This window comes from Oryctolagus cuniculus, chromosome 9 (assembly GCF_051225735.1).
Source record: "Oryctolagus cuniculus isolate XC-2025 breed Fujian yellow rabbit chromosome 9, ASM5122573v1, whole genome shotgun sequence".
Lineage (NCBI taxonomy): Eukaryota > Metazoa > Chordata > Mammalia > Lagomorpha > Leporidae > Oryctolagus > Oryctolagus cuniculus.
Genome location: NC_142875.1, coordinates 60,631,925 through 60,658,736, shown reverse-complemented (window position 1 = coordinate 60,658,736; position 26,812 = coordinate 60,631,925). Strand labels below are relative to the sequence as shown.

Genomic DNA, 26,812 nt, shown 5'->3' with positions numbered 1-26,812 from the left:
GCCAATCTGAAGCCAGGAACTGGGAGCCAGGAGCTTCTTCCTGGTCTCCCACACGGGTACAGGGGCCCAAGGACTCGGGCCATCTTCTACTGCTTTCCCAGGCCATACCAGAGAGCTGGATCGGAAGGGGAGCAGCCAGGACCAGAACTGGTGCCCATATGGGATGCTGGCACTTCAGGCCAGGGCTTTAACCCGCTGCACCACAGCACCAGCCCAAGACTAGTTGCTTTCCTCAGTCTGTGTAATCTGGCTTCATTGATAGCTTTGTTCTCTATGAAGTGCTAAAAGGTCTGCTTGTTTTCAGAACCTATGTGAACTTTTTGCTATGTTAGCACTAGATGGAGCCCTATGTCAAGGTTTGCTGGAAGTCCACTGTTGACAGTCCTGTAGACCCTGTAGAGCTGAGCTCAACTGGTATGTTGTTTAGAATAAACATGGTTAGTGTCTTAAAAGGGATAGACAATTCCTACAAGCCTCTTCTTGGTGCTGGAGTGACCACCAACACCACAATGCTAGATCACACCTAGAGCCTACAGCTTGCCAATACCAGCACAGTGCAGGGGTTGGATCATAGCCTACTCAGTTTGTCTGCTTTAGTGATGCATTCACAGCCCAGGGCCACTGCAACCCATCACAGGTGACGCTGCCTGGGTTATAAGTCCAACTGGGGCTGTGGGACCCCACTTGGCATCTGGGAAGGTGCAAAGGCTGCCCACACGCACTGTCCTGGGGATAAGGAACATTAGAATCTCTCCAGTGTTGGGTATTAGCAGCCCTGAGTCTCAAAACCCAGTGCGGTGGTTGGATAGAAGCAGTCCTTTTGATACCAAAGCTAGGTCAATCCTGGAGGCCTGTATTAGGCGGGCGGTCATTTGGAACAAGTCTTCCACCAGAGCGCACACTTCTGATGCCAGGGCAACTCAGAAGCACCCTGGTCTGCAAGCCCTAGCCTGGGAAGTAGAGGATTTTTGGCGTTATTTAGGTGCTGTGCATCACAGGTGGTGGGCCCAGCTCTGAGCTCTATGGCAAGGTCCTAAATTCTCTTTCCTGCCTTAATCCCCAGCAGCTGGAGTCCTGCCAGAGGTTGACAAGGGGTGGTGGATGCATTCCCTGGGCACCTGGAAAACCGAAGTCCAGAGACTCAGCCTATGTGGGGTAGGGCCGTTGTTTCTGTTTCAGCACGGTCGTCTGGTCCTGAATTTCAGGTTTAAGGATTTAAACTTAACTCTTACCCTCCAAACTGGGAGGTGAGGCAGCTCCCTGACCTACTTGGATATGGCAGACGGGCGACACGGCCACTCTTTCCTGTCTTCCCGAGTCTTACAGTAAAACCAGGCACTGGTGGTCTCCCGCCGGGCTTCCAAAGCTCTCGTGAAGGTGACTTGCTATGTGAACAGCTGGCTCAGTGCGCCTGAGGGAGATGATCACCAGAGCAGCTGAGCCACCATCTTCTGCCTCCCCTTGGTCTTTCCAAGGGAATCCTAGTAAGGAACTTTTGAATTGCCTTCCCCATTACCCACTCATGGAGGAACTTACCGCATACCTACCTGCAGTGTAGACAACTGGCTGAAAAAATTCAATCTTGAATAATGCAGAAATGTAACACTGAGGAGTGTCTCACTCTTAGGGCCAGGGCCCCGCATGAACTGGTAGGCTGACAATGGGGCCTGCGCTGGCACTGGGGCTCCAGCAACCCCACGGTGTTCCCGTTGGATTCAGGTGATCCACTGTGGGTCCCTTGATGACTGCCAATACTGGCAACTGAAATCATCAGTCTTGTTAGAGAATCAAAGCGAGCCTATTCAGAAGTCAAACTGAGGGTTTAAGCTGGGAAAACCATTGCTTGGGTAGATGCCCCTCCAACTTCTCTTTGGTTGCAAGTTTTTTTTTTTTTTTTTTTTTTAAGATTTATTTAAAAGTTAGAGGCAGAGACAAGAAAGGTCTTCCACCCCTTTGTTCACTCCCCAGACGGCCGCAATAGCCAGAGCTGTGCCAACCCGAAGCCAGGACCCACGGTTCCCTTACGTGGGTGCAGGGGCCTAAGGACTTAGACCATCTTCCACTGCTCTCCCAGGCCATAGCAGAGAGCTGGATTGGAAGAGGAGCAGCCTCTTCTAGGACCAGCTAGAACTGGTGCCCATATGAAATGCCAGCACTGCAGGCCAGGGCTTTAACCTGCTGTGCCAAAGTGCCGGCCCCATGTTTCATATTTTTCATACAGAATGAATACATGCAGTGAGTCAAATTTAAACAAGACAGATCTGTGTTGCAGTTATTTTTAATATTTATTTGAAAGTCAGTTACAGAAAGGAAGACAGAGAGATACCTTCCATCTTGGGGTTTACTCCCCAGATGACCACACTAGCCAGGGCTGGGTCGGGAGCCTCTTCCAGGTCTCCCATGTGGGTGGCAGGAGCCCAAGTATTCGGACCATCTTCCATTGCTTTTCCCAGGCCACAGCAGGGAGCTGGATCAGAAGTGGAGCAGCTAGGCCATGAACCAGCGCCCACATGGAATGCCAGTGTCACAGGGTGGGTGGTTGGGGGGTTTTCTTGTGGTTATTCTTAGAATGTATCAAAGGAGGCTACATTTAGTTATGGTTTAGTCTTGGTTATTTATTTCAGGGATATACTACATCCCTGTGCTGATTTTTCATTATTCTTAGGTTTACATTTAGGGTCATTATAACTCCCTCCATCCCATTTATTCCTTCTTAGCACAAAGATGTTTCTTGGGTTACGAGGTCAGAGGCTGCTGAAAGATCCTGGTGAATGTGCTTGATATATGTAACTGACCTTCATGGTTTCTTCACAGCCGGATGTGACCTGGCTGACTTAGGCCTATGCAGTCACCATTCTACTCTCAAAGCTGCAGTGCCATGACAAAAAGGTACAAACATCTCTCCTGTTAAGCAATGCTGATAGATCACTATAGAGGAAATACAGCTACATATATATTTTCTGAAAGAAAACACTTTTGTATTCCAATCAGAAAAAAAGATAGAGCATGCCTAATTGTATTCCTTTGCCCCCAAATCCTCTTATAAATACCTCAACAATCAGTTGATCTGAATCAACCAGATAACCCTCTGCAATCCTACTGTAAGAGCACCGATGTCCAGTGCATCTGCTATGTTGCCAATTTTTCTTACATTTCAGATAGTACAATTATACATCTTATGAGATGTATAATTTCAAAATGGCTACTGTTGAAAGCATAATTTCCACACTATTTACGTAAATGGCATTTTGTTGAAAATAACAGGACAAACTACAATTTCCCAGAATATCTCATGACAAAACCAACTGACAACATTTTTTAGACGTGAAAAGACTAAGTTCTCCCTCTAAAAACACTTTGCCACAAATAGTTGGGCAGTGTGAAGTAGTAAGAAAACACAAATACAAATAAGCAACTGTGTACAAAATAATTTATTCAAGCATTTTCTAGGTTGGCATTATTTTACAGTGAGGTTTTTTCCCTTTTAACACTTTTGAGTCTAAACAGATAAGGGTGAAGGGAATCCAATTAGAATATTTGCCTAAATAAAATCTCCCTTTTTGAATTATATTTGCCTATAAGGGGTGCATTAACATTATAGACATATTTACAGTTTTAAAACTTAAGCAGTAACTCCATTGTTTTCTGTACAAGATCCAACAAAAAGCTAACTGTCCTTAAATCCTCAATACTGTTCAACAACATCATGTCTTACTAGTCAAAGTAATGACAATTTAAATTCTCATCTTGCTAAGATATAAAAATGCATTTCACATAGCTATAAGTTAATAAAGCTTCATTTTAATTTGTATTCTGCTCTTTTTATGCACCCTTGAAGCAGACCTCTGAGTATAAACTGCTTGCTAACACTCAAAGCAACTTGTGAACAAGAAATATGCAAAAAATTCACCAGTGACTTTCCACGGTTAAGAAGGGAAACCAAATTTTCACATTCTCAATCTACGTAAAACTGGAGTACCCTTGTGTCACTGTCATGGATGCTACAAAGGAAATGGTGAGTCATGAAAAATTAGGTGAAAAAGGGGAGATTTAAATTTCAGTATCTGCCAAGAGCAACTTCATACTGACTTTAACAGTTAACACCTTGAAAGAAATAAACAGTAACAAAACAGCAAGACAAGGGATCAAAACACACATCCTGAAACCAGAGTCTAAAGAAAAAAAATACACCAGGATTCTACATAACTTAGCCTATAAGAATCACGATGCTGATAATTTGAGTTTTAAGAAAAACTATACAAGTACAAACAGGTAATCTTAACAGACATTTATGTAAAGTGGCAAAGTCAAAGAATAAAATGAGCTTACAGAATACTCCATTTAAAAATTCAACCCAAACATCGCATTTCACATCTATATTAAAAATGTACCCTGGCAAGGACACCCTGATCTGTCCACGTCGATCTTCCGTGAGACTTCACATCTCATTTGCCAACACCTCAGAGTTCACAGTGTGCTTCAGTGCCGCAGCAGGACTGTCCGCTTTGTTCACAGCAGGCAGGAAAGCAGGTGTGAAAGGAAGGAGGTTATGACAGGCCACCTTGTACTCTTCATATTGGGAACTACAGTTCCCAAAGCTGCCATCAAGCAGTGCCTCGGAAACCTTTATTAAAGTCTAAAACAAGGGGAAAATACAAGTGACTTTTTTTTAATGTAACAAAAAAGCCCTGCCATAGGTAACAAGAACTGGCAAGGATGTGGAGAAAAGGGAACCCTGTGGGTGAGAATATGAATTAACACAGCCATTAAAGAAAATAGTACACAGGTTCCATAAAATATTAAAAATAGAACTACCTGTAACCCAGCAATCCTATCTGGTATGTAGCCAAAGGAAATGAAATCGGTATTGGAGAGATGACTGCATGGAATGTTTACTGTGGCATCATTTCACAACTAGCCAGGAAATGGAATCAATTTAAGTATCCATCTGCTGATGAACGGATCAAGAACATGTAGTATGTATACCATGGAATACTATTCAGCCTTTAAAAAGGATGAAATGCTGCCATTATGTTAAATGACATAAGCCAGGTACAGAAAGACAAGTTCTGAATGATCTCACTCATTTGTGGAATCTAAAAATGCTCAGCTCATACAAGTTGAGAGTAAAACAGTGGTTACCTAAGGCTAGGAAGTTGAGGGGGAGAAGAGGGACATGGTTGGTCAACAAATACTAAGAAAAAAATCGAGACCACAAAGAGATAGATAAGCTTACCCTGATTGGAACAGTATATAATGTATACCTGTATAGGTACATAACAGCCCATAGATACATTAGAATTTTGGCTTGTGAATTCAACAAAAAAAAAAATGTTTTGCAGAGTTGATTTATAAGTAGTAAAATTTTAATACTTGACAAGCTCTCCAACTGATGGAAAACAGAAGTGTTCCTGATGAGTAACAACAGCTCACGTTCATTGAGTGCTTACTATTCCCCAGGTACTTCATGCTAACTCTGATAAAGGCAGTATTTTCCTTACATTTAAAATAAAGGAGACAACTGTCTCAGGTGACATGGCTTGTGATGGGTGGAGCTATGATTTGTATCTGGGCATACCTCTAGGGGCCACTTAGGAATCTGTGAGCTAAAGATACATGTTTTGTTCCACCACTCAGCATCTAGTTAGCCTGTGAAAATCTTACCTTTACATTTTTATCTTTTATAGTTTCATCCAGTCTAGTGGCTATAGCAACTGCTTTCTCTTGCCTTGACTTGTCCAGGAAATACATCATTTTGGCACCTGAAATATCAGGACATTTCAAAGTGAGTAAACTCTTACATTTTATCTGATTTATACTGACTGGTGACTTAAAATATGGTTTGAAGAGTTTTATCTGTGGTGAGTTAGTGCTGGCTCTCACCAGTTCTCAGAAGCCCTCTGTGACATCTCTCCCCAATTTCCTATTCAGTGAAAAATAAATGAACCTTACTTTATTTCTCCTGCAAATTATATGGCTTATATTCTATATTCATTTTTATTGGATTTTTATTAATTTATAAGAGTATATTAGCTTTTTATCAGTTACATATCTGAAATTATTTCTTCCCACTTGGACTTTCTTTATAATACTTTATTTTCATATTGTGAAAATTCTTTTCTCAGAATGCATTTTCCACAAATACAAAAGAGAAATCTTTTCTTCTACCTAGCCTCTAATCTTGAAGTGTTTTTTTGTTGTTTTGTTTTGTTTTTACTAGAAAGAAAAATTAGAGTAATAGTAAGAAAGACAGATCTTCCATCTGTGGGGAGCAGCCCGGACTGGACTGAGTTACTGGAATTAAGACTTATTCTATGCATCTGCTCTCCCACAATATGGCGCTGGGAGAGAAGAAAACAGCTTCTACACAGCTGCCTCCAGTTCAACCAATAAACTGTAGGACTTGCTCCTGATTGGAGGAGAGCAGCGTGCTCGGCGTGTGGGCGGCCGAGTTGGGATTGGCGGAGGAGGACTATAAAGGAGGAGAGAGACGGCATGCACCAGGAACATCTAAGGGGAACGCCTGTGCAGCCCCCGAGAGAGCCGGCCAGCGGTGTGCTGCTCCCCTGCGGAAGTGGGGAATGTGGCAGGGGGAACTGCCCTTCCACGGAGGTGGAAGGGATAGTAGCCAACCCGGGAAGAACCAGCAGCAAACCCGGGGAGGGCCGAGCAGACGAAAGAACAGCGCAGGGTCCTGTGTCGTTCCTCCACGAAGAGGGGGAGCGACATAATGGTGCCGTGGCTCGGATATGAAGCCTAGGCAGGGCTTGGTGTCGTTCCTCCACGAAGAGGGGGAGCGACATAATGGTGCCGTGACTCGGATATGAAGCCTAGGCAGGGTTTAGTGTTGCTCCTCCACGAAGAGGGGGAGCGACACCATCTACTGGTTTACACTCCAAATGGTCACAATGAAACCAGGAGACTATAACTCCATCCAGGCCTCCCACTATAAGTTGGCAAGGGGCCCAAGCACTTGGGCCATCTTCTGCTTTCCCAGGCCATTAGCATGGAGCTGAATCAGAAGTGGAGCCCATAGGGGATGCTGGTGATGCAGGCAGCAGCTTAATCCATCGTGCCACAACACCACCACTAGAAGAGAAATTCTTATCTGTTTTTACTACCAAGAAGTAACTTTTCAGAAGGATTTTTTTCCATAGACACAAGAACTGAGAAGTTTCCTTTTAATAAGAAAGCTTAAGGTAGCATAACTGTAAAATATATGGCTTAAAAGCCTGCCTAAGTATGGTCCAGCCTTCATTTTGTCCCCAACTCCCTTTTCACTTATACCATACTGTCATTTTACACATTTGTATAAACTGCCTAAAACCTTTCCTGTAGCAAGGCAGTATATAAATAAATAAGTCCTCAAGGCAGAAAATACATAAAGCAGTAACAACACAAGAAAAAATAAATCACTAAGAACCACAACAGCCAAAGGCTACATTAAAGCTAAACATATACTTCTTCCATTCAGCCTTTCACCCCTGTAGGTTCTGACACAGCTGAGATACTGTGGGTACAAGTTTGGATATGTAGTAGAAAAGTATTTATCCCAATCCTACAAACACTTCGAAGAAACACCATCTTAAATAATGACCTGGTATTCCATCCCACGAGCCAACCTCCATTTTATCTATTATGACACATACAGTTAACCTGAACTCCCTCTTTCCCCCAAACTTACACACAGCATTTGAGTATCTTTGCACATAAAGCTCTTTTTTTGCTTCAGAATAGTTATTTTCAAATTATTTATAGAAACTTCCATGTGAGGTGAAAGTCTTGCTAAGAACAAGACAAACCCCTCTCCTAATTGGCTGGGCCAATTTACAATCACAGCCACAAAGTACAAGTGTGCCATATCCTGTGCACATTTCACTCTTTTTTACACACTTTTGGGGGGTGTATTTGGTACAGCAATTAAGTTGCTCTTTGGGACTCCCCATCCAAGTACAGGGTTCAAGTCTTCACTCTAATTTTAAACCAGCTTCCTGCTAATGGCACCCTGGGAGGTAGCAGGTGATAGCTCAAGTACTAGGGTCCCTGCCTCCATGTGGGAGACCTGGATTGGGTATATGCTGCCTGGCCATACCCTGCCTATTGAGGGTATTTATAGAGAGAACAAGTAGATGGGAACTATCTCTCTCAAATTTAATTTAAAAAAAATGGTACTGTGTTCATTTCTTTTACTCTTATAACATCTTTCCAAGTGTTTTCCACCACAATCTTTTCCTATAAACATTTTAACCCCTGGGAGGAATTACAAACCTGAAAGTAGATGCTGAAGAGAGGTAGAATTATGTTTGAGAAAATCTTCATTAAAACTTTCCAAATCCCTGTTGACAAATATTTTCTGCATTTCTTGAGACAGAACTTTGCTCACAATGTCTGGAAGATTACTATGATTCGATACTGCAAAAATAAAAATCAGTGTTTTTGAGCCCTTTGAAAAAAAATAATTAGAAAACTTAGTATTTATTACTCTGCTTGATATATTCCACACAGTAAAAATACTGCTTTGGAATATAAACACATCTTCATTTAAATAATATAAACATTTCCTTTAACTTTGTTGCAAAATGGAAAATAGCCCTATTTGCTTCTCTATAAACATTACCTTTTTTAATACTCACCAGATTTAGAAAATCTAATTAAACACTCATGTAACCATGGGTTATTGCTGTTGATAGCAAAAGCACGTTTGACAGACTGCAGCATCAGTAAGAACTTTCCTGTGTCAGAAAAATGTAACAGCTTCAATATGAATTTTCTTTGTCAATTAAATTCAGTGAACTTTTCTATAATACTAGTAGGCAAAATTCAAAACTGACAAATAATTATCAAAGAACAACTTGTGGTTTCCAAAGAAAAGCTTAAAAATCATCAAGAACTTCTTTGGGTAAATAATTCTTAAACTGGATTTTATCTTAACATGTAATACATAATTCTGTGCAACATTTCAGCACATGCACACATCATAAACTGACCAAATCAGACAATTTGTATTTCCATTTCCTTTTAGGTTTGAAGGACTGTTAGTCCTTCGCACAGTATACACCACATTATTATTGTGAACCAATTATTCCACTGTGCTGTGTCAGCAAAGTTTTGAGGAACAAGGACAAGAAGATCAAGAGTCTTTGTGCAAAGCTGAAGTGGAACTCTAAGAAATGAAACAGATCTAACTGACAAAGATTACACTGAGTACAGTCACCAATATAATTAAGGAGTAAAAAAAACTATTACCTTTTCTAAAATATATTTCAAATGCTAATAGATGAGTGTTAATGTTATCGGCAACAAGATTCTTAAGAGGTATAAGGAACTTGATAGCTTCTTCTAATGGGTTTTCTACCTATTTTGGAACAAAGGACAATTATTACATTTACACAGCTATGCAAGTCAAATTTCCCCTACAGTTTTGGATGGTTTTCTTCATATCCATATAAGAAAACATTTAAAAAAAACTATCTTCTACAAATATTTAAAGTACAGAGTCAAATTTTCAAAAGGCTCCATTTTTTAATTACAAAATCAAGGTACTTTTTATTAATATTCCACACACTTAAGAAAATGATATACCAAGTACAGACAGTCCTTTATATACCACAAATATTGCAAGGAAGAAAATGGTATCATATAATTGGGAAAAAGTAATGACTGATTCAAAGTCCTTATACTGGATTTACAGTGACTGTAAGGCAAAAAGCTAAATATTTCACTAAATCTACTAAATTTATCAGCAATGGAGATGAACTATTGCTGTGTAGCTACATTATCTAATAAGACATAAAATTATTCCATCTATTGCTGCAATAATGTATTACTAAAAAGTTACTGGCTTAAAGCAAAGCAAACTTACATTGCAGTTCAGTCTGTCTCACTGGCTTAAACGTCAAGGTGTCAGCAAAGTTGCCATTTTGAAGGTGTTGGGGAGAATGATCCCAACCTTTCCTAGCTTCTAAAAGCTAGAGGACTCCTTGGCTTGAGGTCCCTTCCCCCAACTCCAAAGCGAGCAGCAGCAGGGGAGTGCTTCTCCTAACACCCTAACCATTTCTGGCTTCCCTCAGAAGCCCCTTCTCCTTGCACGGGGTAACCTGGAAAGTCCAGGCTAATCTACCAACTTTGGGGTCAGCTATTACAATCTTAACTCCCCTTTGCTAGGTAAGGTCTCACAATCACAGGTTCTAGGCATTAGAGCCCAAAAAGCGTTAGAGAACCATTACTCTGCCAACCACAATAATTCTATATATAATTTGCATTAACCAAAATGTACATATATCTCTCAAAGACAACTGATATGGACCCTGAAATATTGCAAAATGGCTTCTCATGCTTTTTACCAAATAACAAAGACGGTAAATTCATCTCACCCTTTCTAACTTCTCAGGTATAAGTTCCTCCTTAAGACCACTGGCTTCTTCTTCATCATCATCTCTTTTTTTCTTTTGAATTTTTTGTTGACGTTCCTTTTCCGAATGCTTTCTCTCTTCTTCTAATTTAGCTTTTTTCTGAGCTCGTCTCTGTTTGCTAAGCATTTTCTTCAATTCTTTGGCTGACAGGTTTTCTATAAACATCCAAACAAAAATTCTATTTGAGTCAATGTTTGCATTTTTCCTCACATTCTAGTACAGCTTTTTTGAGAAAGGAGGGGCTGCTACATGGAAGTTTTCAGAAAGTGCATACTCATGAATAGCCCAAAATCTGGCCCACAGAAAAGTAACGGTAAATGCTGCATGAACTATAAAATGAACCAATTCTAGCCAGTTCTGCCTCCTAGTTAATGTCTAACCTTTTAGTCTCAAGTCCTAAACTGTGTAAAAGTGGGCTGATATCACCAACTATCCTCTGAGAATATTTCAAGGGTAAGTGAAATGCATTTAAACACACTTGCAATCTTTAAATGCTATATAAATGTTAGAATGAAAGCTTGAAAATCTGCCTCCATGCTAGTAATTCTAATATTCCTAGATACTAACATTCTAGGAAATAAAAAGCTGTACAAACAGTCTTACTGGTATTCTTATCATAAATAAAGCAGGTACTAGAAGTTTTAAAAACATATATTTTCCTTGTGCTCAAAGCTACTTTCATTTACAATTTAAGAAAAAAGAAACAAGATCATAGGCATTTCTATTTGTTCTGAACCACTCCATTAAAGTGACTAAGAAGCATCAGCCCGCAGAGCTTCAGTTTCCTTTGACTCTTCCCCCACTTGTCAGTAATTGATACCTTTATATCCAGGTGACAAGGCACTTTTCTAGGCATTGTTTGTTAATGACACTCTATAATTTAGTGTTCTTTTCAAATCTTTTTAAGTCAGTTACCTGAATTTATTTCTTGTTGTTTGCTTTCATTGGTTAAAGGGTTATCATACAATTTCAAGTATATTTCAATCGCTGATCTAGCAGCCTTGAAATAAAAAGCATGTCTTCTGAGTATATCTTCTAACCTCAAAAGGTCAACATAGGCACGGAGGGTCATCTTTCTCATGCAGTATGTATGGAAGTCAAATTGATCATCGGTTATCTCAAAAAAATGCTTAAAAACAAAACCACAGAATTACCCCTTACATTTGTTGTCAGTCTACCTTTTGAAAGAAAACCATAAAAAAAGCCCCCCAACAAAACAGTGTAAATAATGTCACATTTTCACTTGGTTGCTCTCTCTCCTTTTTATTAACAGTATCATGTTGGAGTTTTTGCTACAATACATCCCCATTCCCTATAAATCAAGTTTTGTGATGATATTCAACAAGTCAAATGATCAGGTTGTTTTTTAAACTGGACATTCTTGTATGTGATGTTTTAATTTTAATCAGTGATTTCTCCTCCATAGTCACTAAATTCAGAATGGCAGAGTTAAACATAAGTCTGGATGAAGACTAAACATGTAGGTACACACTAAATGTTTGCAAGTAAAAACTGTTCTACCCCACTCAGCTCTTGGTGGGAAAGTCTTATCTTCTCTATCCCCACTGCCTGGCACAAGAACCTAAGAAGTGGCAGACATTCAACAGCCACAGTATTTTGCCAGCTTGAGGGATAAGCTGCTCAGGAGACATGTGACCCTGAGTGAGCCTTTTCATCTCCCACAGTTATATAGTGAGGAATGAAACTCTACACAGCTTGTTTCTTAAGGCTGACTCTCAGCAGTAAACTGCTAAGCCAGTGCACAGCACTATGGTTTTCTCCCTTCTCATTAAGCTCCCATTAATTGTCTACATTCCATTTTAGCCCAATTCACTCATCTGGATTCTTCCTAAAGAGACAGCTGCAGAGCTTTCATCCAATTATTAAAGGATAGATGGCCCATAAAAGGTTATGAACTTCTGGTATTTTACATGGAAAGGAGAACATCAATGCCTTACTCCTCAAAAATTTTTGTTCTTTTAAAGTCGGAGTTAGAGAGATCTTCCATTTACTGGTTCACTTCCCAGATGGCCACAACAGCCCCGGGCTTGGCCAGACCTGAAGCCAGGAGCTTCTTCCAGATCTCCCATGTGGGTGGCAGGGTCCCAAACACTTGGGCCATCTTCCACATTCTCCCAGGTACAGCTGGGACTTAAACAGCACCCTTATGGGATGCTGGTGGCAGGTGGTGGCTTTAGTCAATATGACACAATGCCAGTCCCACCAAGAACAGTTATACACTATTTTCTCTCCTCTATGCATTTCTACCTCTGATTCTGTTTCCCTACATTAGCATCTCTAAAATCACATGGAAAAACTAATGATTCTACCCATCAACAGAGATAAGTTTCCCTTGCACTTCACAGTCCTGGGTGTCTACTAAGTCCTCACAGTGAGGACACATCAGTAATCATCCACAGCCATTTGACAGTTTTAGCCATCATGGTAATTAGAAACACACTATACACAGAACATTCCCTAGACTTTAAGATTTTTAAGAATAAAAGCACACAATGTGGAGGGCAAGAAATTGAAAAAATATTTTATATTAGTTTATACTGTAACTAAAAAAATGCTTTAATGTTCTATTCAAGTACTGAATCCTTCCCACCAATAAAATAAGCAATTCATATATAACAAACTTGGCTTCATTTTCAAAAAGTGAAAAGGTTATTATGTCAAAGTTGCTGGTTTTCCTTAAATGCAAATCAAGTAACATGTAGCATCACATCTTAATACTCAATACAAATGACCAAGAAAAAAATAGTGCTAATAGTCATGGCCACAATGATACAAAAACATCTAAGAGAGTTTAGGATGATTTCTAGGTTGAGAAACATAAAAAGGCAGATGACAAGCTTCAAGAGATATTCCTAGCAGCATCGGTAAACAGATTTTAAGTCAAACCTTGAAAGGAACCATTTGGAACCAAAATTCTTGATGCTGCCTCTTTTATCAGTAACAGCCCATAGGCTGCCTCTCTCCAGTTAATGTCTTCCATATACAGGGTGACCAACTTATCCCAGTATGCTGAGGCTTTCCCAGTTTTTCCAATGAAAGCACTGAGTCTCAGGAACCTACCCTGACAGAGGCAAACCTGAGCAGTTAATCACCCTATAATAAGCTAAAAGTGATAACACAGAATATGGCTAGACTAAGAAAAAGTAGGAAACAGCAGCTATGGCTTATTAATCCTTTTGCTTTTCAAGAAATGGTGTATTGCAGAATACTACTCTTGGGTAGGTCTTTCTAACCTTTTGCTTTGAAATTACAGATAAAGTGGATGTTGCAAAAGTAGTATACAGAGGTCCTATTTATTCTTCCCTCAGTTTCCCCCCAAGGTTCCAGCATATAAACTACAGGACATGGCCAGCGCCACGGCTTACTTGGCTAATCCTCCGCCTGCGACGCTGGCACCCCGGGTTCTAGTCCCGGTTGCCCCTCTTCTGGGCCAGCTCTCTGCTGTGGCCCGGGAGCACAGTGGAGGATGGCCCAAGTGCTTGGGCCCTGCACCCGCATGGGAGACCAGGAGGAAGCACCTGGCTTTGGGTCGGCGCAGCGCGCTGGCCGTAGCGGCCATCTGGGGGGTGAACCAATGGAAAGGAAGACCTTTCTCTCTCTGATTGTCTAACTCTGCCTGTCAAAAAAAAAAAAAAAACACTACAGGATAGTATCAAAACCAAGAAACTGCAATTGGTACAATATGTATCTACAGTTCTATGTAGTTTTATCATGTGTGGATTCACATAACTGCTACCAAAATCAAGATACAGAACTATCATTACAAAGTTCTCTCTTACACGATCATGGATTGATTTTTTTTGTCTCCAAATTCGTAAAATCTGAAAGTAAGCAAGACAAAACAAAGTTTGTTTCCCTGCACTTTTTAGCCAAACACAAAGTGCACCCTAAGTCATTTGTCAGCTCACTGCAGAAAGCTAGGTATCAAAATCTTATTAACATACCCTTTCCTCTAAAAATGCTAGTTTTTTTTTGAGGGTGGGGGCAGGTAATGCTGGCAGGAGTTGCTGGAGATGTCGAAGACAGTCTTTGCTAACCTGTCTTTGATTCAAGCCTGAGAAGCCACTCACAGTTCTACTGAGTGGTTTCTTTAGGAATCCCCGATGGGTCTTCTCCCCTGGCTCAGATTCTTCTGCCAGTACTTTGTGTTCCTGAGTGACACTAGTAAGAGTTTACACACAGAAAAGCAACAGAGGCTCTGAACTTTAAAAATAACTGGGGACAACGCTGCAGCATAGGAGGTTAAGCCTCTGCCTGAGGCACTGGTTGGAGTCCAGGTTGCTGCACTTCCAGTCCAGCTTCTGTAGATGGCCTTGGGAAGACGGCCCAACTGCTTGAACCCCCAGAAGTCAGGTGAGAGATCCAGAAGAAGCTGCTGGCTTTGGATTGCCCCAACTCTGGCCGTTGTGGCCATTTGGGGAGTGAATCAGTGCTTGGAAGACCTCTCTCTCTCTCCCTCTGTTAACTCTGCTTCTCAAATATTTTTTAAAAATAACTAGATCGAGGAGAATAAGCAATTTGATTTTCTTTATAGAGAATCTGTCATTAACAAGCATATGTTAACTTGATAAAGATGCAAAGAAGATAGTTATGAACTGCTCTAACTTTGGTTTATCTGAAGTCCAAGATCTTATCAGATATAATTGCTGCCCTGATTCCCATATGAACCAGCACACTAAAACAATGGGAACCTAATCACCTGAAGTTTTAATTCTTTTTTTTAATTTATTTATTTTTTATTTTTCACAGGCAGAGTGGACAGTGAGAGAGACAGAGAGAGAGAGAAAGGTCTTCCTTTGCCGTTGGTTCACCCTCCAATGGCCGCCGTGGCCAGCGCGCTGCGGCCGGTGCACCACGCTGATCCGATGGCAGGAGCCAGGTGCTTCTCCTGGTCTCCCATGGGGTGCAGGGCCCAAGCACCTGGGCCATCCTCCACTGCACTCCCGGGCCACAGCAGAGAGCTGGCCCAGAAGAGGGGCAACCGGGACAGAATCCGGCGCCCCGACAGGGACTAGAACCCGGTGTGCCGGCGCTGCAAGGTGGAGGATTAGCCTATAATCACCTGAAGTTTAAAAAGAAAACCTCACTTCTTGAAATAGTTAAAAATGTTATTCTGAACATCAGTTTCTATTGAATATTTTGGAAAAGACTGTTTTAATAAAGTTCATTTCAAACATTAGACTGGTTTGTACCACATAACCTTTATGTATATAATCCTAAAATCCTATGAGAGGGAGCTGGTGCTGTGGCATAGCAGGTAAAGCTGCCGCCTGCAATGCCAGCATCCCATATGGGCGCTGGTTTGAGTCCCGCTGCTCCACTTCCCATACAGCTCTCTGCTATGGCCTGAGACCGCACGGTCTAAGTCCTTGGGCCCCTGCACCTGCGTGGGAGACTGGGAAGAAGCTCTGGCCGCTGCGGCCAGTTGGGGAATGAACTAGTGGATGGAAGACCTCTCTCTCTCTCTCTCTGCCTCTCCTCCTCTCTCTGTGTAAATGACTTTCAAATAAAATTAAAAAAAAAAAAAAAAAGATCTAGCTCTTTGTACTTCTTAACTACCCTTCACTTTAGAAGGTAAACTGCAAAACTATTTTTGAAATATGTTCCTTATTCAAAGCATTAAACATTAAGTACCTCATCAATACTATTACAATAAATTCATAAATTTTGTAATTCTAAATCCTTCCAATGAGTGCAGGAATTTTTTTAGATTAGAAGTTAATTTTAGAAGCATTAATCAATATGCTATTTGTACTAAGCATCCCATTTCTATACAACATGTAGAAGATGTATAACCATATAAAAGATCTTTACTTTTAGTAGAGCTAAGTCATGAAAAGAATATCATACAAGTGGTGCAAGAGGCTATCGTCTATTTTTTCTATGTCTAGTTTTATTCTCGTTTATTTCTAGTTCCTTTTCTCAAATTCTTCAAATTTCTAGCAACAGTTATGTAACATGACAATGATTTCTGCAATGTTCTAATCTGATATAACCAATGATTTTTTAATTTTTTCCTCAAAAATGTCTTCTACAAATTAAATCATTTCTTGAACTAAAAGTCTTTTACCTGACATGTAGAAGCTTATTCAATGCTACTCAGTGAAGTTCACTACAAATTTAGGGGAAGTATAACCTAAATGTAACAGTGATGGAAGATCAATTCATATCCTAACAATTCTCAAAAATATGAAAAATATTCATTTAAAGGCATTCTGCTTCTTAAGTGATGGTCATCTAGCAAGTATCAAAACAAGCTCAGATTTATCACAGAAATAACAGCCTGAAAAACTAGAATGCTTAAATAATTCATGTATCATCTAGGAACTCTACATTTTTCAAGGAGAAAATGACAAGGACTTTCCCCAAAGAGATAGCCATCAAGCCCAGGCTTAAAAGGGCAGCAAAAACAAAACAAAAATCAGGTCATTTCTAAAAAGGCTCAGGTATAATCCTGGTTCCGATTCCCTTCAAAAGCCACCCCCTAGGAGTAAGCCTTCCTTGTGGGTAACCTCAGAATTTCCCCATGGAAAAAGGCCGAAGTGACTGCCACGGTGCAGACATCAGGCTCACCTGACTCTGATGCCTGTGGTTCTATACTGCGTCAGCAGGGGAACTGTGGTGCCGATTGCCCCCACAACTGAGGGCTGCTGAGGACTGCCTCAGGGGTGCATTTGCGGCTCTTTTCCTCCTGTGGTCCATGTGGAAGGAGAGTGCTTCAGAGATGACAAAGAACAGGAAAACAAAAATTCACACAAAGGAAAAGAAAAGTCCCCTCACTAAGGCACATCACACATAATTCTAAAAGCAAGTAATAAAATAAGCCTGCAAACTGGCCACAGATTGCCGTACAGAGCACTGGGTGTGAGAACAAACATCCTGGGAAGACCAACTGGAGAGAGGCTGACTGCGGACCAGATCCTGAGCCTTACAGGATAAAGAGGTTGCCATCAGCTATGTGTTCTAGGCTGGTGATGAAAATCAAGTAATAGCCCAATTAGGGAACAGAAATTCTGACTTTGTTAATAATAGCACTAGTGTTTTACTAATTCATCTTTCCCCCTTCCTTCAAACAAAAATAAATACACGTGGCAAAAGTATAATCATTTGAGGATCAAAAATCATCATTTGTTCACAGCTTCTGATTAAAAGGCTAAAGACCAAAGTTTTGTTCTTCAGGATGAAGCTCTCACAGCAGTTAGAAGAGGCAGACGATCCTGTGCAGAAATCTACCTGTTTTCACCACCTTACAGGAGCAAACTAAGGACAAAATCCTACCCTTTCTACTTCATGGCACTTCTTCAAGGCATCCCCGTATCTGCCCAGACGCTGATAAGCGGCAATGCATTCAGTCTGAAACCACATACACTGCATTTCATTCAGGTTTTCCATGGCAGACGTTCCTTCCTGAAATGGAAGCATTCACAACACAACTATAGGGAGCAAACAGGAAGACCCTAAAAATCTCATTTTCTCTTTTACACTTATTTTTACTACATTAAAAGTATTATAACAATCAATTAGCAAATATATGAATTAAGCAAATGACTCCCATTAGTTTTAAATTATATAAAGTCTAGTGTAAAGTCTTATAGTTTGATAAAATCTATCGCTCTGTTGGAGTATCCAACACTCTATATAAAAGACTCCAGATCACTAAAGATGCATTTTTGAACACCAAAGCTTTGACTTAAATCATTTAATACAGTAATCTTAGGAAACACTGCCTATCTTCTGAGCTTTAAGCAAAGACAACTTAACCTTCCCTTGCTTCCCAAAACTGTTGAATCTGTTAGTAAATTTCAGGCCTCCTGTTCAATTTCCCAGACTCCTTCCTCCAACTTAGAAATCCACTGTCTCTCAGTTTCAGTGTACAAAGCTGCAAATGCACTATGAACAATTCCAGGTAGTTAACTTTTTGAAATGAAAAGTAATGTACATTTCTTAAAATATGTGGTCACAAAAAAAAAAGGAGGTGGGCGCCATGGCTCACTAGGTTAATCCTCCGCCTGCGGCACCGGCATCCCATATGGGGGCCAGGTTCTAGTCCCGGCTGCTCCTCTTCCAGTCCAGCTCTCTGCTGTGGCCCGGGAGGGCAGTGGAGGATGGCCCAAGTGCTTTGGCGCCTGCACCCACGTGGGAGACCAGCAGGAAGCACCTGGCTCCTGGCTTCGCATTGGCGCAGAGCCGACTGTAGTGGCCATTGCGGGGGGTGAACCAATGGAAGGAAGACCTTTCTGTCTGTCTGTCTCTCTCACTGTCTAGCTCTACCTGTCAAATAAATTTAAAAAACAAAAAGAAAAAAATTTTAAAATTCTAAATTGAAAAATCTGTAAGAAGGAAACAGGAACATTTCATTCCTTTACTGGCAACCGGAGCTAAGCTGGGTTCAGCAATTAAACAGGGCTATTAGCAATTTTCTTCTCCTAGCTCACTATGTTAATGACATCTTGTGAATTTACAAAGCCAATGAACAAGTATCAGCAAAATGAACAAGGTCTGTGAACAGCATGGCACCTGTCAAAACCAGATGACCAGAGGCAAATGATGAGCAACCTAAGCCATAGATTTTGGTGGCTACTTCCTTTAAATAACTAACTCCTCTCACCATCTTGTTCTCCTGTTCCTTTGAAGACACATCCTCGTTAGTTACGTTCTTTGTTGTTTTGAAGTCACTAGATTTATTTAAGTTCTGTACACTCACCTTTTTAAAAAATTTATGAAAAGGGAACAAATTTTATATATTTCAAATACAGTTTTAATATAATACTCCCCACCCTACCCTCTTTCCTACTCTCCCTATCCTTTACTCATTTTTCTTTTAATTTAAAAAATGATAATTTCAATTTACTTTATAATCACAAGCTTAACCCTCCATGAAATAAAAAACTCAACAAGCAGAAAAACTACTGTTCCTCAAGAGAAAACAAAGGCTGGCTATAAACAATCAATTCTCAAAATGTCAATTTCACTCATACTTTTTTTTGTACTCTGTTTATTATTTACCACAAATCATGGAAAACGCAGTATTTGTCTTTTAGGGAAGGTAATGGTCTCCAGTTGTATCCAATTTGTTATGAAAGGCAGGATTTCATTAGCTCTTACAAGTGAGTACTATTCCATTGTGTGTATACAATTTCTTTATCCAGTCATCAGTTGATAGACATCTGGGTTGATTCCATATCTTAGATATTCTGAGTTATTGGGCTGTTATAAATATGGGGGTAAGTTCTCTCTTTAATATGCTGATTTCATTTCCTTTGGGTAAATTCCCAGGAGTGGATGGCTTGGTGATATGGCAGGTTTATTTTCAGATTTGTGAGGAATATCCAAACTGTCTTCCATAATGGCTGTACTAGTTTACATCCACACCAACAGTGTATTAGAGAAAGGGTACCTTTCTCTCAAATCCTCACAAATATCTTTTCTTTTTTTTTTTGAATGACAGCCATTCTAACTGGGGTGAGGTAAAACCTCATTGTGGTTTTGATTTGCATTACCATGATGGACAGTGATCCTGAGCATCTTTTCATATGTCTGTTGGATATTTGTATTTCATCCTGTGAAAAGTGACTATTTATATCCTAAGCCCATTTCTTAGATAGACTGTTTTCTTACTGAGTTTCTTCTTTTTTTAAAAAAAAAAGATTATGGGGCTGGTGCTGTGGTGTAATAGGTATACCACCTGCAGTGCAAGCATCCCATATGGGTGCCAGTTTGAGTCCTAGCTGCTCCATTTCCAATCCAGCTCTCTGCTATGGCCTGGGAAAGCAGTGGAAGATGACCCAAGCCCTTTGGGCCCCTGCGCCCATGTGGGAGACCCAAGAAGAAGCTCCTGGCTTCAGATCAGTGCAGATCCAGCCATTGTGGCCAATTCAGGAGTGAACCAGCAGATGAAAGACCTCCCTCTTTCTTTCTCTGCCGCTCCTTTTATCTGTGTCTCTTTCAAATAAATCTTTTTTAAAAAAGATTGTTTATTTGAAAGACAGAGCTGGAGAGAGGCAGAGAGGCAGAGAGGCAGAGAGAGAGAGAGAGAGAGAGAGAGAGAGAGAGAGAGAGAGAGAAAAGTCTTTCATCCACTGATTCACTCCCCAAATGGCCTCAATGGCCAGAGCTGTGCCAATACAAAGCCCAGCTTCTTCTGGGTCTCCCCCGTGAGTGCAGGGGCCCAAGGACGTGGGCCATCCCCTACTGTTTTCCCAGGCCATAGCAGAAGAGCTGGGTCAGAAGTGGAGCAGCCAGGACTTGAACGGGCACCCACACAGGATGCCGGCATTATAGGCAGTGGCTTTACCTTCTACACCACAGCACCAGCCCCTTGTTGAGTTTCTTGAGCTCCTTATAGACCCTGGATATTAAGTATTTATCAGATGTATAATTTGCAGATATGTTCTCCTATTCTGTCAGTTGCCTCCTTTGTTGTGTTTCCACTGTTGTGCAGAAGTTTGATGTAATCCTATTTGTCTATTTTTACCTTTTCTGCCTGTGCTGCTGGGGTCTTATCCAAGATGTCTTTCCTTTGCAATACACTGCAGTATAACCCCTGTTTTCCTCTAGAAATGTCATGGTTTCAGGTCTTAGATTTAGATCCTTAATCCATTATGAGCTGATTTTTGCACAGGGTATAAGCAGTGTTGTTTAATTCCTTTGCATGCCATGCAGAGATCCAATTTTCCCAATACCGTTTGTTAGACTGTCCTTTCTCCAAGGAATGATTTTTGGCTTGTCAAATATTAGTTGATTACAGATTTTTAGGTTAATTGCTGGGGTCTGTAGTCTCTTCCGTTGGTTTACATGTCTATTCCTTTGCCAATACTAAGCTGTTTTGATTGTAACTGCCTTGCAATATGTCTTGAAATCTGGTATTGTGATGCCTCCAGCTTTTTTTAATTTTTATTTTTATTTTTTGACAGGCAGAGTGGACAGTGAGAGAGAGAGACAGAGAGAAAGGTCTTCCTTTTCTGTTGGTTCACCACCCAATGGCCTCTGCGGCCGGCGCACTGCGCTGATCCAAAGCCAGGAGCCAGGTGCTTCTCCTGGTCTCCCATGCGGGTGCAGGGCCCAAGGACCTGGGCCATTCTCCATTGCACTCCCGGGCCAAAGCAGAGAGCTGGACTGGAAGAGGGGCAACCGGGACAGAATCCAGCGCCCGATCGGGACTAGAACCCGGGGTGCCAGCACCGCAGGCGGAGGATTAGCCTATTTTTATTACTTAAGACTGCTTTAGCATTTCGGGGTCTCTTGTGATTCACATGAATTTCAGGGTCATTTTTCCCAGAAGAGAGAAGTATGTCTTTGGTATTTTGCATTGGGATGACACTGAATCAGTAAGTTGCTTAGGTAATATGGACGGTTTGATATTAGTTCTTTCAATGTACAAACATGGGAGATCTTTTTATTTTTCTGTGTATACTCATTTCTAATTTTACTTTATATTAAACTTTTACCTTGGCCATCCAGGCACCATTTTTCTCTAAAAAACAGCATTGCTTTTTTATAAAAATAATTTATGTATTTATTTGAAAGGCAGAGGCAGGGAGGGAGATAGAGAGAGGTCCTCCAAATGCTGGTTTGTAGTGGAATGAGAAGGCCATTCCAAGATGGCCGCTGGCAACAGGCTGTGATTGGATGGCTTCAGAAACTGCCTTCAGAAACTGGCAACAGGGTGTGATTGATTAGGGCATAGACCACCCCTTGACCAGATTGGCTGCTGTGGCTGTGTAAGCTGCTGTACCAACTGAAATAAACGAGTCTGCAGGCTGCTCGCCTCAGGCCTGCTTTCACTGGGCTCCCGGAATCTGTGTGGTAACTCCATGCCTCTTGCCCCCACCACACTCCTCCTCTCAGAATAAATCAACCACAACACTGGTTCACTCCCCAAACGGCCGCAACAGCTGGAGCTGAGCCAATTCAAAGCCAGGGGCTTCTTCTGGATCTCCCACATGGGTGCAGGGCCCCAAACACTTGGGCCATCTTCTGTTGCTTTCCCAGGCCATTAGCAGGGAGCTGGATCCAAAGTGGAGCAGCCTTGACTCGAACCAGTGCCCACATGGGATGACAGCACTGTAGGTGGTGCCTTTATCTGTTATGTTATCTTAGCGCCGGCCCCCCAGTATACTTTTGTGTCTATTCTGTATACTCTGTTCTATCTTCAAACCTGTGATTCAATGGAAAGGGTGATGAAGAGTTTGAACCCTACCACTGTTTAATACTTGACCAAAGATCCTGTGAGTAACCTTCTCAGAATTTCAATTATCTTACTATAAAATATTAGAACACTTGATAAGCACTACAGGAACATAAACAGTATTGCTATTTTCCTTATTTTTTTCTCCTAACAATCATCACTGTTGCTGATCTTCTTTCCCAACATTGCATGTGCTGTCTTGCCTCTGCTAAGGTACAAGTTTTAGAATCACTATTCATTGCAGTTGCTCTTCCTATTACACAGTTATGGTTTGGCAGAACATGAGTGTCAGGATCAGAGACACTGAATGTAGAATCCTGCCTCCAAATTAATACAAAGCTGATTATTTCCAGCTGACTGGTACTTGACCTCCATAAATATTTCCTTAACTATAATATGGAGGATTACAAAGGGTACTGTTTAACATTAAATGATTTATGTATATATGTATATACATATAAAATACTTAGTTCAGTGCTTATTAAGTATAAAGTTACTTTTCTATTTCCCCTTTCAAATGATAAATAAATTATTAGTATTAGTGAATAACATCCAATGTTAGGCTGCTTCATATATGAAGAAGACCTTTATATAATGAGAAACAATAAATGTTCTATAGTACTGGCCTTTAATGAAAATTGAGAGTATGTGTTATATAAAAATATACCCTGTTATATCAGACATAACCTTCAGCCTATTAAATGGTTCTAAAATGCTATTTTATTTTTTAACTTGCATCTCTCTGATTACTAATAAAGATATCTTTTTTGGACATTCTATTTTCCACTTCTATGAATTAAATACATTTATCACTTGCCTACATATGCTTTTTTTCTTGTTGAGTTTTTTTTTTTTTTTTAAGATTTATTTATTTATTTGAAAGTCACAGTTACATAGAGCAAGGAGAGGCAGAGAGAGAGAGAGGTCTTCCATCCACTGGTTCATTCCCCAGATGGTTGCAACGGCTGGAGCTGCACCGATCAGAAACCAGGAACCAGGAGCCAGGAGCTTCTTCCTGGTCTTCAACGCAGGTGCAGAGGCCCAAGGACTTGGGCCATCCGAGGAGCAGCCAGGACTAGAACCGGTGCCCAAGTGGGAGGCCGGCGCTTTAGGCCAGGGCATTAACCCACTGCGCCATAGCGCCAGCCCCCTTCTTGTTGAGTTTTAACTTAAAGTGTTTTTATGACATTCTTGCAAACTGCTAAATTTTCACAATAAAAGTTCAAGCTATTCTTCGAGTTCTAAATTATAAAAAGTTGCCATAAATAAAAAACTAAAGTCCAGTTACCATTTAAGGAAGATGGTACCACCGATGCAGTATTAGTGACATCTAAGCATCACTGTACACAGCAGTAACTTATTTTCATCCTCAAGAATTTACTGTTGAGACTGGTGATGTGGACCAACAGGTTAAACCGCTGCCTGCAGTGCTGGCATCCCTTATGGGTGCTGGTTCAATTCCCAGCTCCTCCACTTCCAATCCAGCTCCCTGTTAATGTGCCTGGGCGGGGGCTGGCAGGAGAGGGTGTAGCGGTGGAAGATGGCCTGAGTGCTTGCTTGAATCTCCGCACCCACATGGGAGACCTGGAGGAAGCCCCTGGCCCCTGGCTTTAGCCTTGCCAAGCCCTAGCTGTTGCAGCCATTTGGGACATGAACCAGTCAACAGAAGACCTCCCTGTCTCTCTGTAATTATGCCTTTCAAATAAATAAATCTTTAAAAAAAAAAAAGGGGGCTTACAAACACGGTTTCCTCATTACACCTCAATCTCACATTTAATGTATTACAGAATATTCAGTGAATTACTTGGAGTTCTTTATGAATTCTTTTTCATTGAAAGCTAAAAATATCTTCTCCAATTCTTTTATCTATTCTTACTTTGCTTATTCTTATTATACATAATCCTAAAAGTTTGACACTGTGAATTTTACTCATACTTTACAGTTTTGGGGTCTCAAGTGCTTTCAAGGGCAGGCTTTCTGGCGCAGTAGGTTAAGCCACCACTTGGGACAACTGCAGCCCACATCAGAGTGTTGGTTCAGATACCAGCTCCCGTGTGTCCGTTCCTGCTAATGCATTCTGGGAGAAAGCAGACGGAGTTAACAGGTTCCTGGCTTTGACTTGACCCAGTCCTGGCTGTTGTGGGCATTTGGGGATAAAGTAGCAGAGATAATATCTCTGCCACTTCACCTTTCAAATATATAAACTTTACATTAAAAAAATTTTCCTATACTAAGCATAAAGAATGTTTCTTATCCTGAAAATAAACTATATTTTCTTCTGATAGTCTGAAAGGTTTTCTTTCCATATTTAGATCTTTAAAATTGATTTGTGGGGCCAGCACTGTGGCGTAGTAGGTAAAGCCGCCACCTGCAATGCCAGCACCCCATATGGGCACCAGTTCGAGACCAGGCTGCTCCCCTTCTGGTCACGCTCTGCTATAAATGGGAAAGCAGAAGAAGACAGCCCAAGTCTTTGGGCTCCTGCACCCGTGTGGGAGACCCAGAAGAAGCTCCTGGCTCCTGGCTTCAGAATGGCATAGCTCCAGCCGTTGCAGCCAATTGGAGAATGAACCAGCGGAAGGAAGACCTCTCTCTTTCTCTTTCCTTCTCCTTCTCTCTTTGTTAAGGAAGACCTCTTTCTCTCTCCCTCTCCCTCCCTCTCTGTGTAACTCTTCCAAGTAAAATAAATATTAAAAAAAATAAATTGGGGGCCGGAACTGTGGCACAGTGGGTTAACACCCTGGCCTGAAGCGCCGCCATCCCATATGGGCACCGGTTCTAGTCCCGGCTGCTCCACTTCCTATCCAGCTCTCTGCTAAGGCCTGGAAAAGCAACAGAAGATGGCCCAAGTCCTTGGGCCTCTGCACCTGCATGGGAGATCCGGAAGAAGCTCCTGGCTTGGGATCGGTGCAGCTCCGGCCGTTGCAGCCAATTGGGGAGTAAACCATCAGATGGAAGATCTCTCTCTCTCTCTCTCTCTCTCTCTGCCTCTCCTCTCTCTGTGTAACTCTTTCAAATAAATATTTTAAAAATTTTAAAAAATAAAAAAATTGATTTGTGTGCAGCACAAGCATAAGATAGGGATGCCATTTTATTTTTTAAACAAAAATAATTGTCCTGGCAATATCTTTTCATGTCTAATTCTTAAAAGTATCTCTGGCTATACAAGTTTTCAAATATAAGTCAATCTGTTTCTGAGCTTTCTATTCTGATTAGTCTACTTCTGAACATAAAACATATATTATTGAGGCTAGTGCTGTGGCGTAGTGGGTGGAGCCGGCGCCTACAGTGCCAGCATCCCATGTGGGCACTGGTTTGAGTTCCGGCTGTTCCACTTCCCATCTAGCTCTCTGCTGTGGCCTGGGAAAGCAGTGGAGAATTGCCCAGGTCCTTGGGTCCTGCATAGGAGACCCAGGGGAAGCTCCTGGCTCCTGGCTTTGGATAGGCGCAGCTCCAGCTGTTGTGGCCAGTTGGGGAGTGAGCCAGCAGATGGAAGACCTCTCTAACTCCGAATTTCAAATAAATAAATAAATAATCTTTTTAAAAATGTATTATCTTCATATTATAACAAATTCTAAAAAATGAATAGATGTTTAACACAAAGGCACCAGAGAACTTACATTTTAGAATGTCATAAACACTAATAGTGCACATAGAAAGAACTCAGAATAGTTTTGAAACAAGACACTGTAAAAAAGAATTAAAAAGCCATCACAAATTACTAAGGAGATAAAAAAATTAAGATATAAATTGTATTTTACATACTAGCACTGAAGTACAGCACATTGCTTATACTGGTATTGAGGTATTCTGCTTCTGCTATTGCTTTTTAACAATCCCCTGCCAGAAACACATACGGCGACACCCTTAAAATATGGGCTAAACAGGACTTAAAAAAAATTTATATGAACGTCAGTGCAAATTTCATAAATCATAAAACTTAAGTACAAATTCAGATAATTACATATGCTATTTCCTACCCTTGTGAACTTGGAACACATTTCCTCTGCTTCTTTTATCATATTTGCTCGAAGCATATATTTTGCACATTTGGAATTGATGAATCTGTCAGCTGTGTCCAAAGACTGTGCTTCATCCATCCACTTTGCAGCTTCTTTGAGATTACCTATATGCTATAAGAAATAAAAGCATTAAAAAATCAGTTTATTATCAAGAGAATACATATATACTA

General features: G+C 40.9%; 1 protein-coding gene across 14 annotated transcripts in view; it reads right to left on the bottom strand.

The window, feature by feature from the left end:
- Positions 1 to 3,413: 3,413 nt before the first annotated feature.
- The window catches only part of NAA16 (N-alpha-acetyltransferase 16, NatA auxiliary subunit), an 80,055-nt gene continuing 56,656 nt past the window's right edge, over positions 3,414 to 26,812 (bottom strand). For 8 of the 14 annotated variants that reach the window (XM_089304106.1, XM_070048746.1, XM_070048747.2 and 5 more), the window contains 9 exons: positions 26,601 to 26,753; positions 17,712 to 17,840; positions 11,328 to 11,541; positions 10,374 to 10,567; positions 9,247 to 9,355; positions 8,634 to 8,732; positions 8,269 to 8,412; positions 5,665 to 5,762; positions 3,414 to 4,636 (listed from right to left, as the gene is read on the bottom strand). In XM_089304106.1, coding sequence (XP_089160232.1) covers positions 4,439 to 4,636; positions 5,665 to 5,762; positions 8,269 to 8,412; positions 8,634 to 8,732; positions 9,247 to 9,355; positions 10,374 to 10,567; positions 11,328 to 11,541; positions 17,712 to 17,840; positions 26,601 to 26,753 — 1,338 coding nt within the window. In that variant the 3' untranslated portion in view covers positions 3,414 to 4,438. Of the gene's footprint in view, positions 4,637 to 5,664; positions 5,763 to 8,268; positions 8,413 to 8,633; positions 8,733 to 9,246; positions 9,356 to 10,373; positions 10,568 to 11,327; positions 11,542 to 13,798; positions 14,050 to 17,006; positions 17,150 to 17,711; positions 17,841 to 26,600; positions 26,754 to 26,812 lie in introns of all 14 variants that reach the window. The other 6 variants (XR_011378777.2, XR_016213227.1, XR_016213230.1 and 3 more) reach the window with 3 other exon arrangements.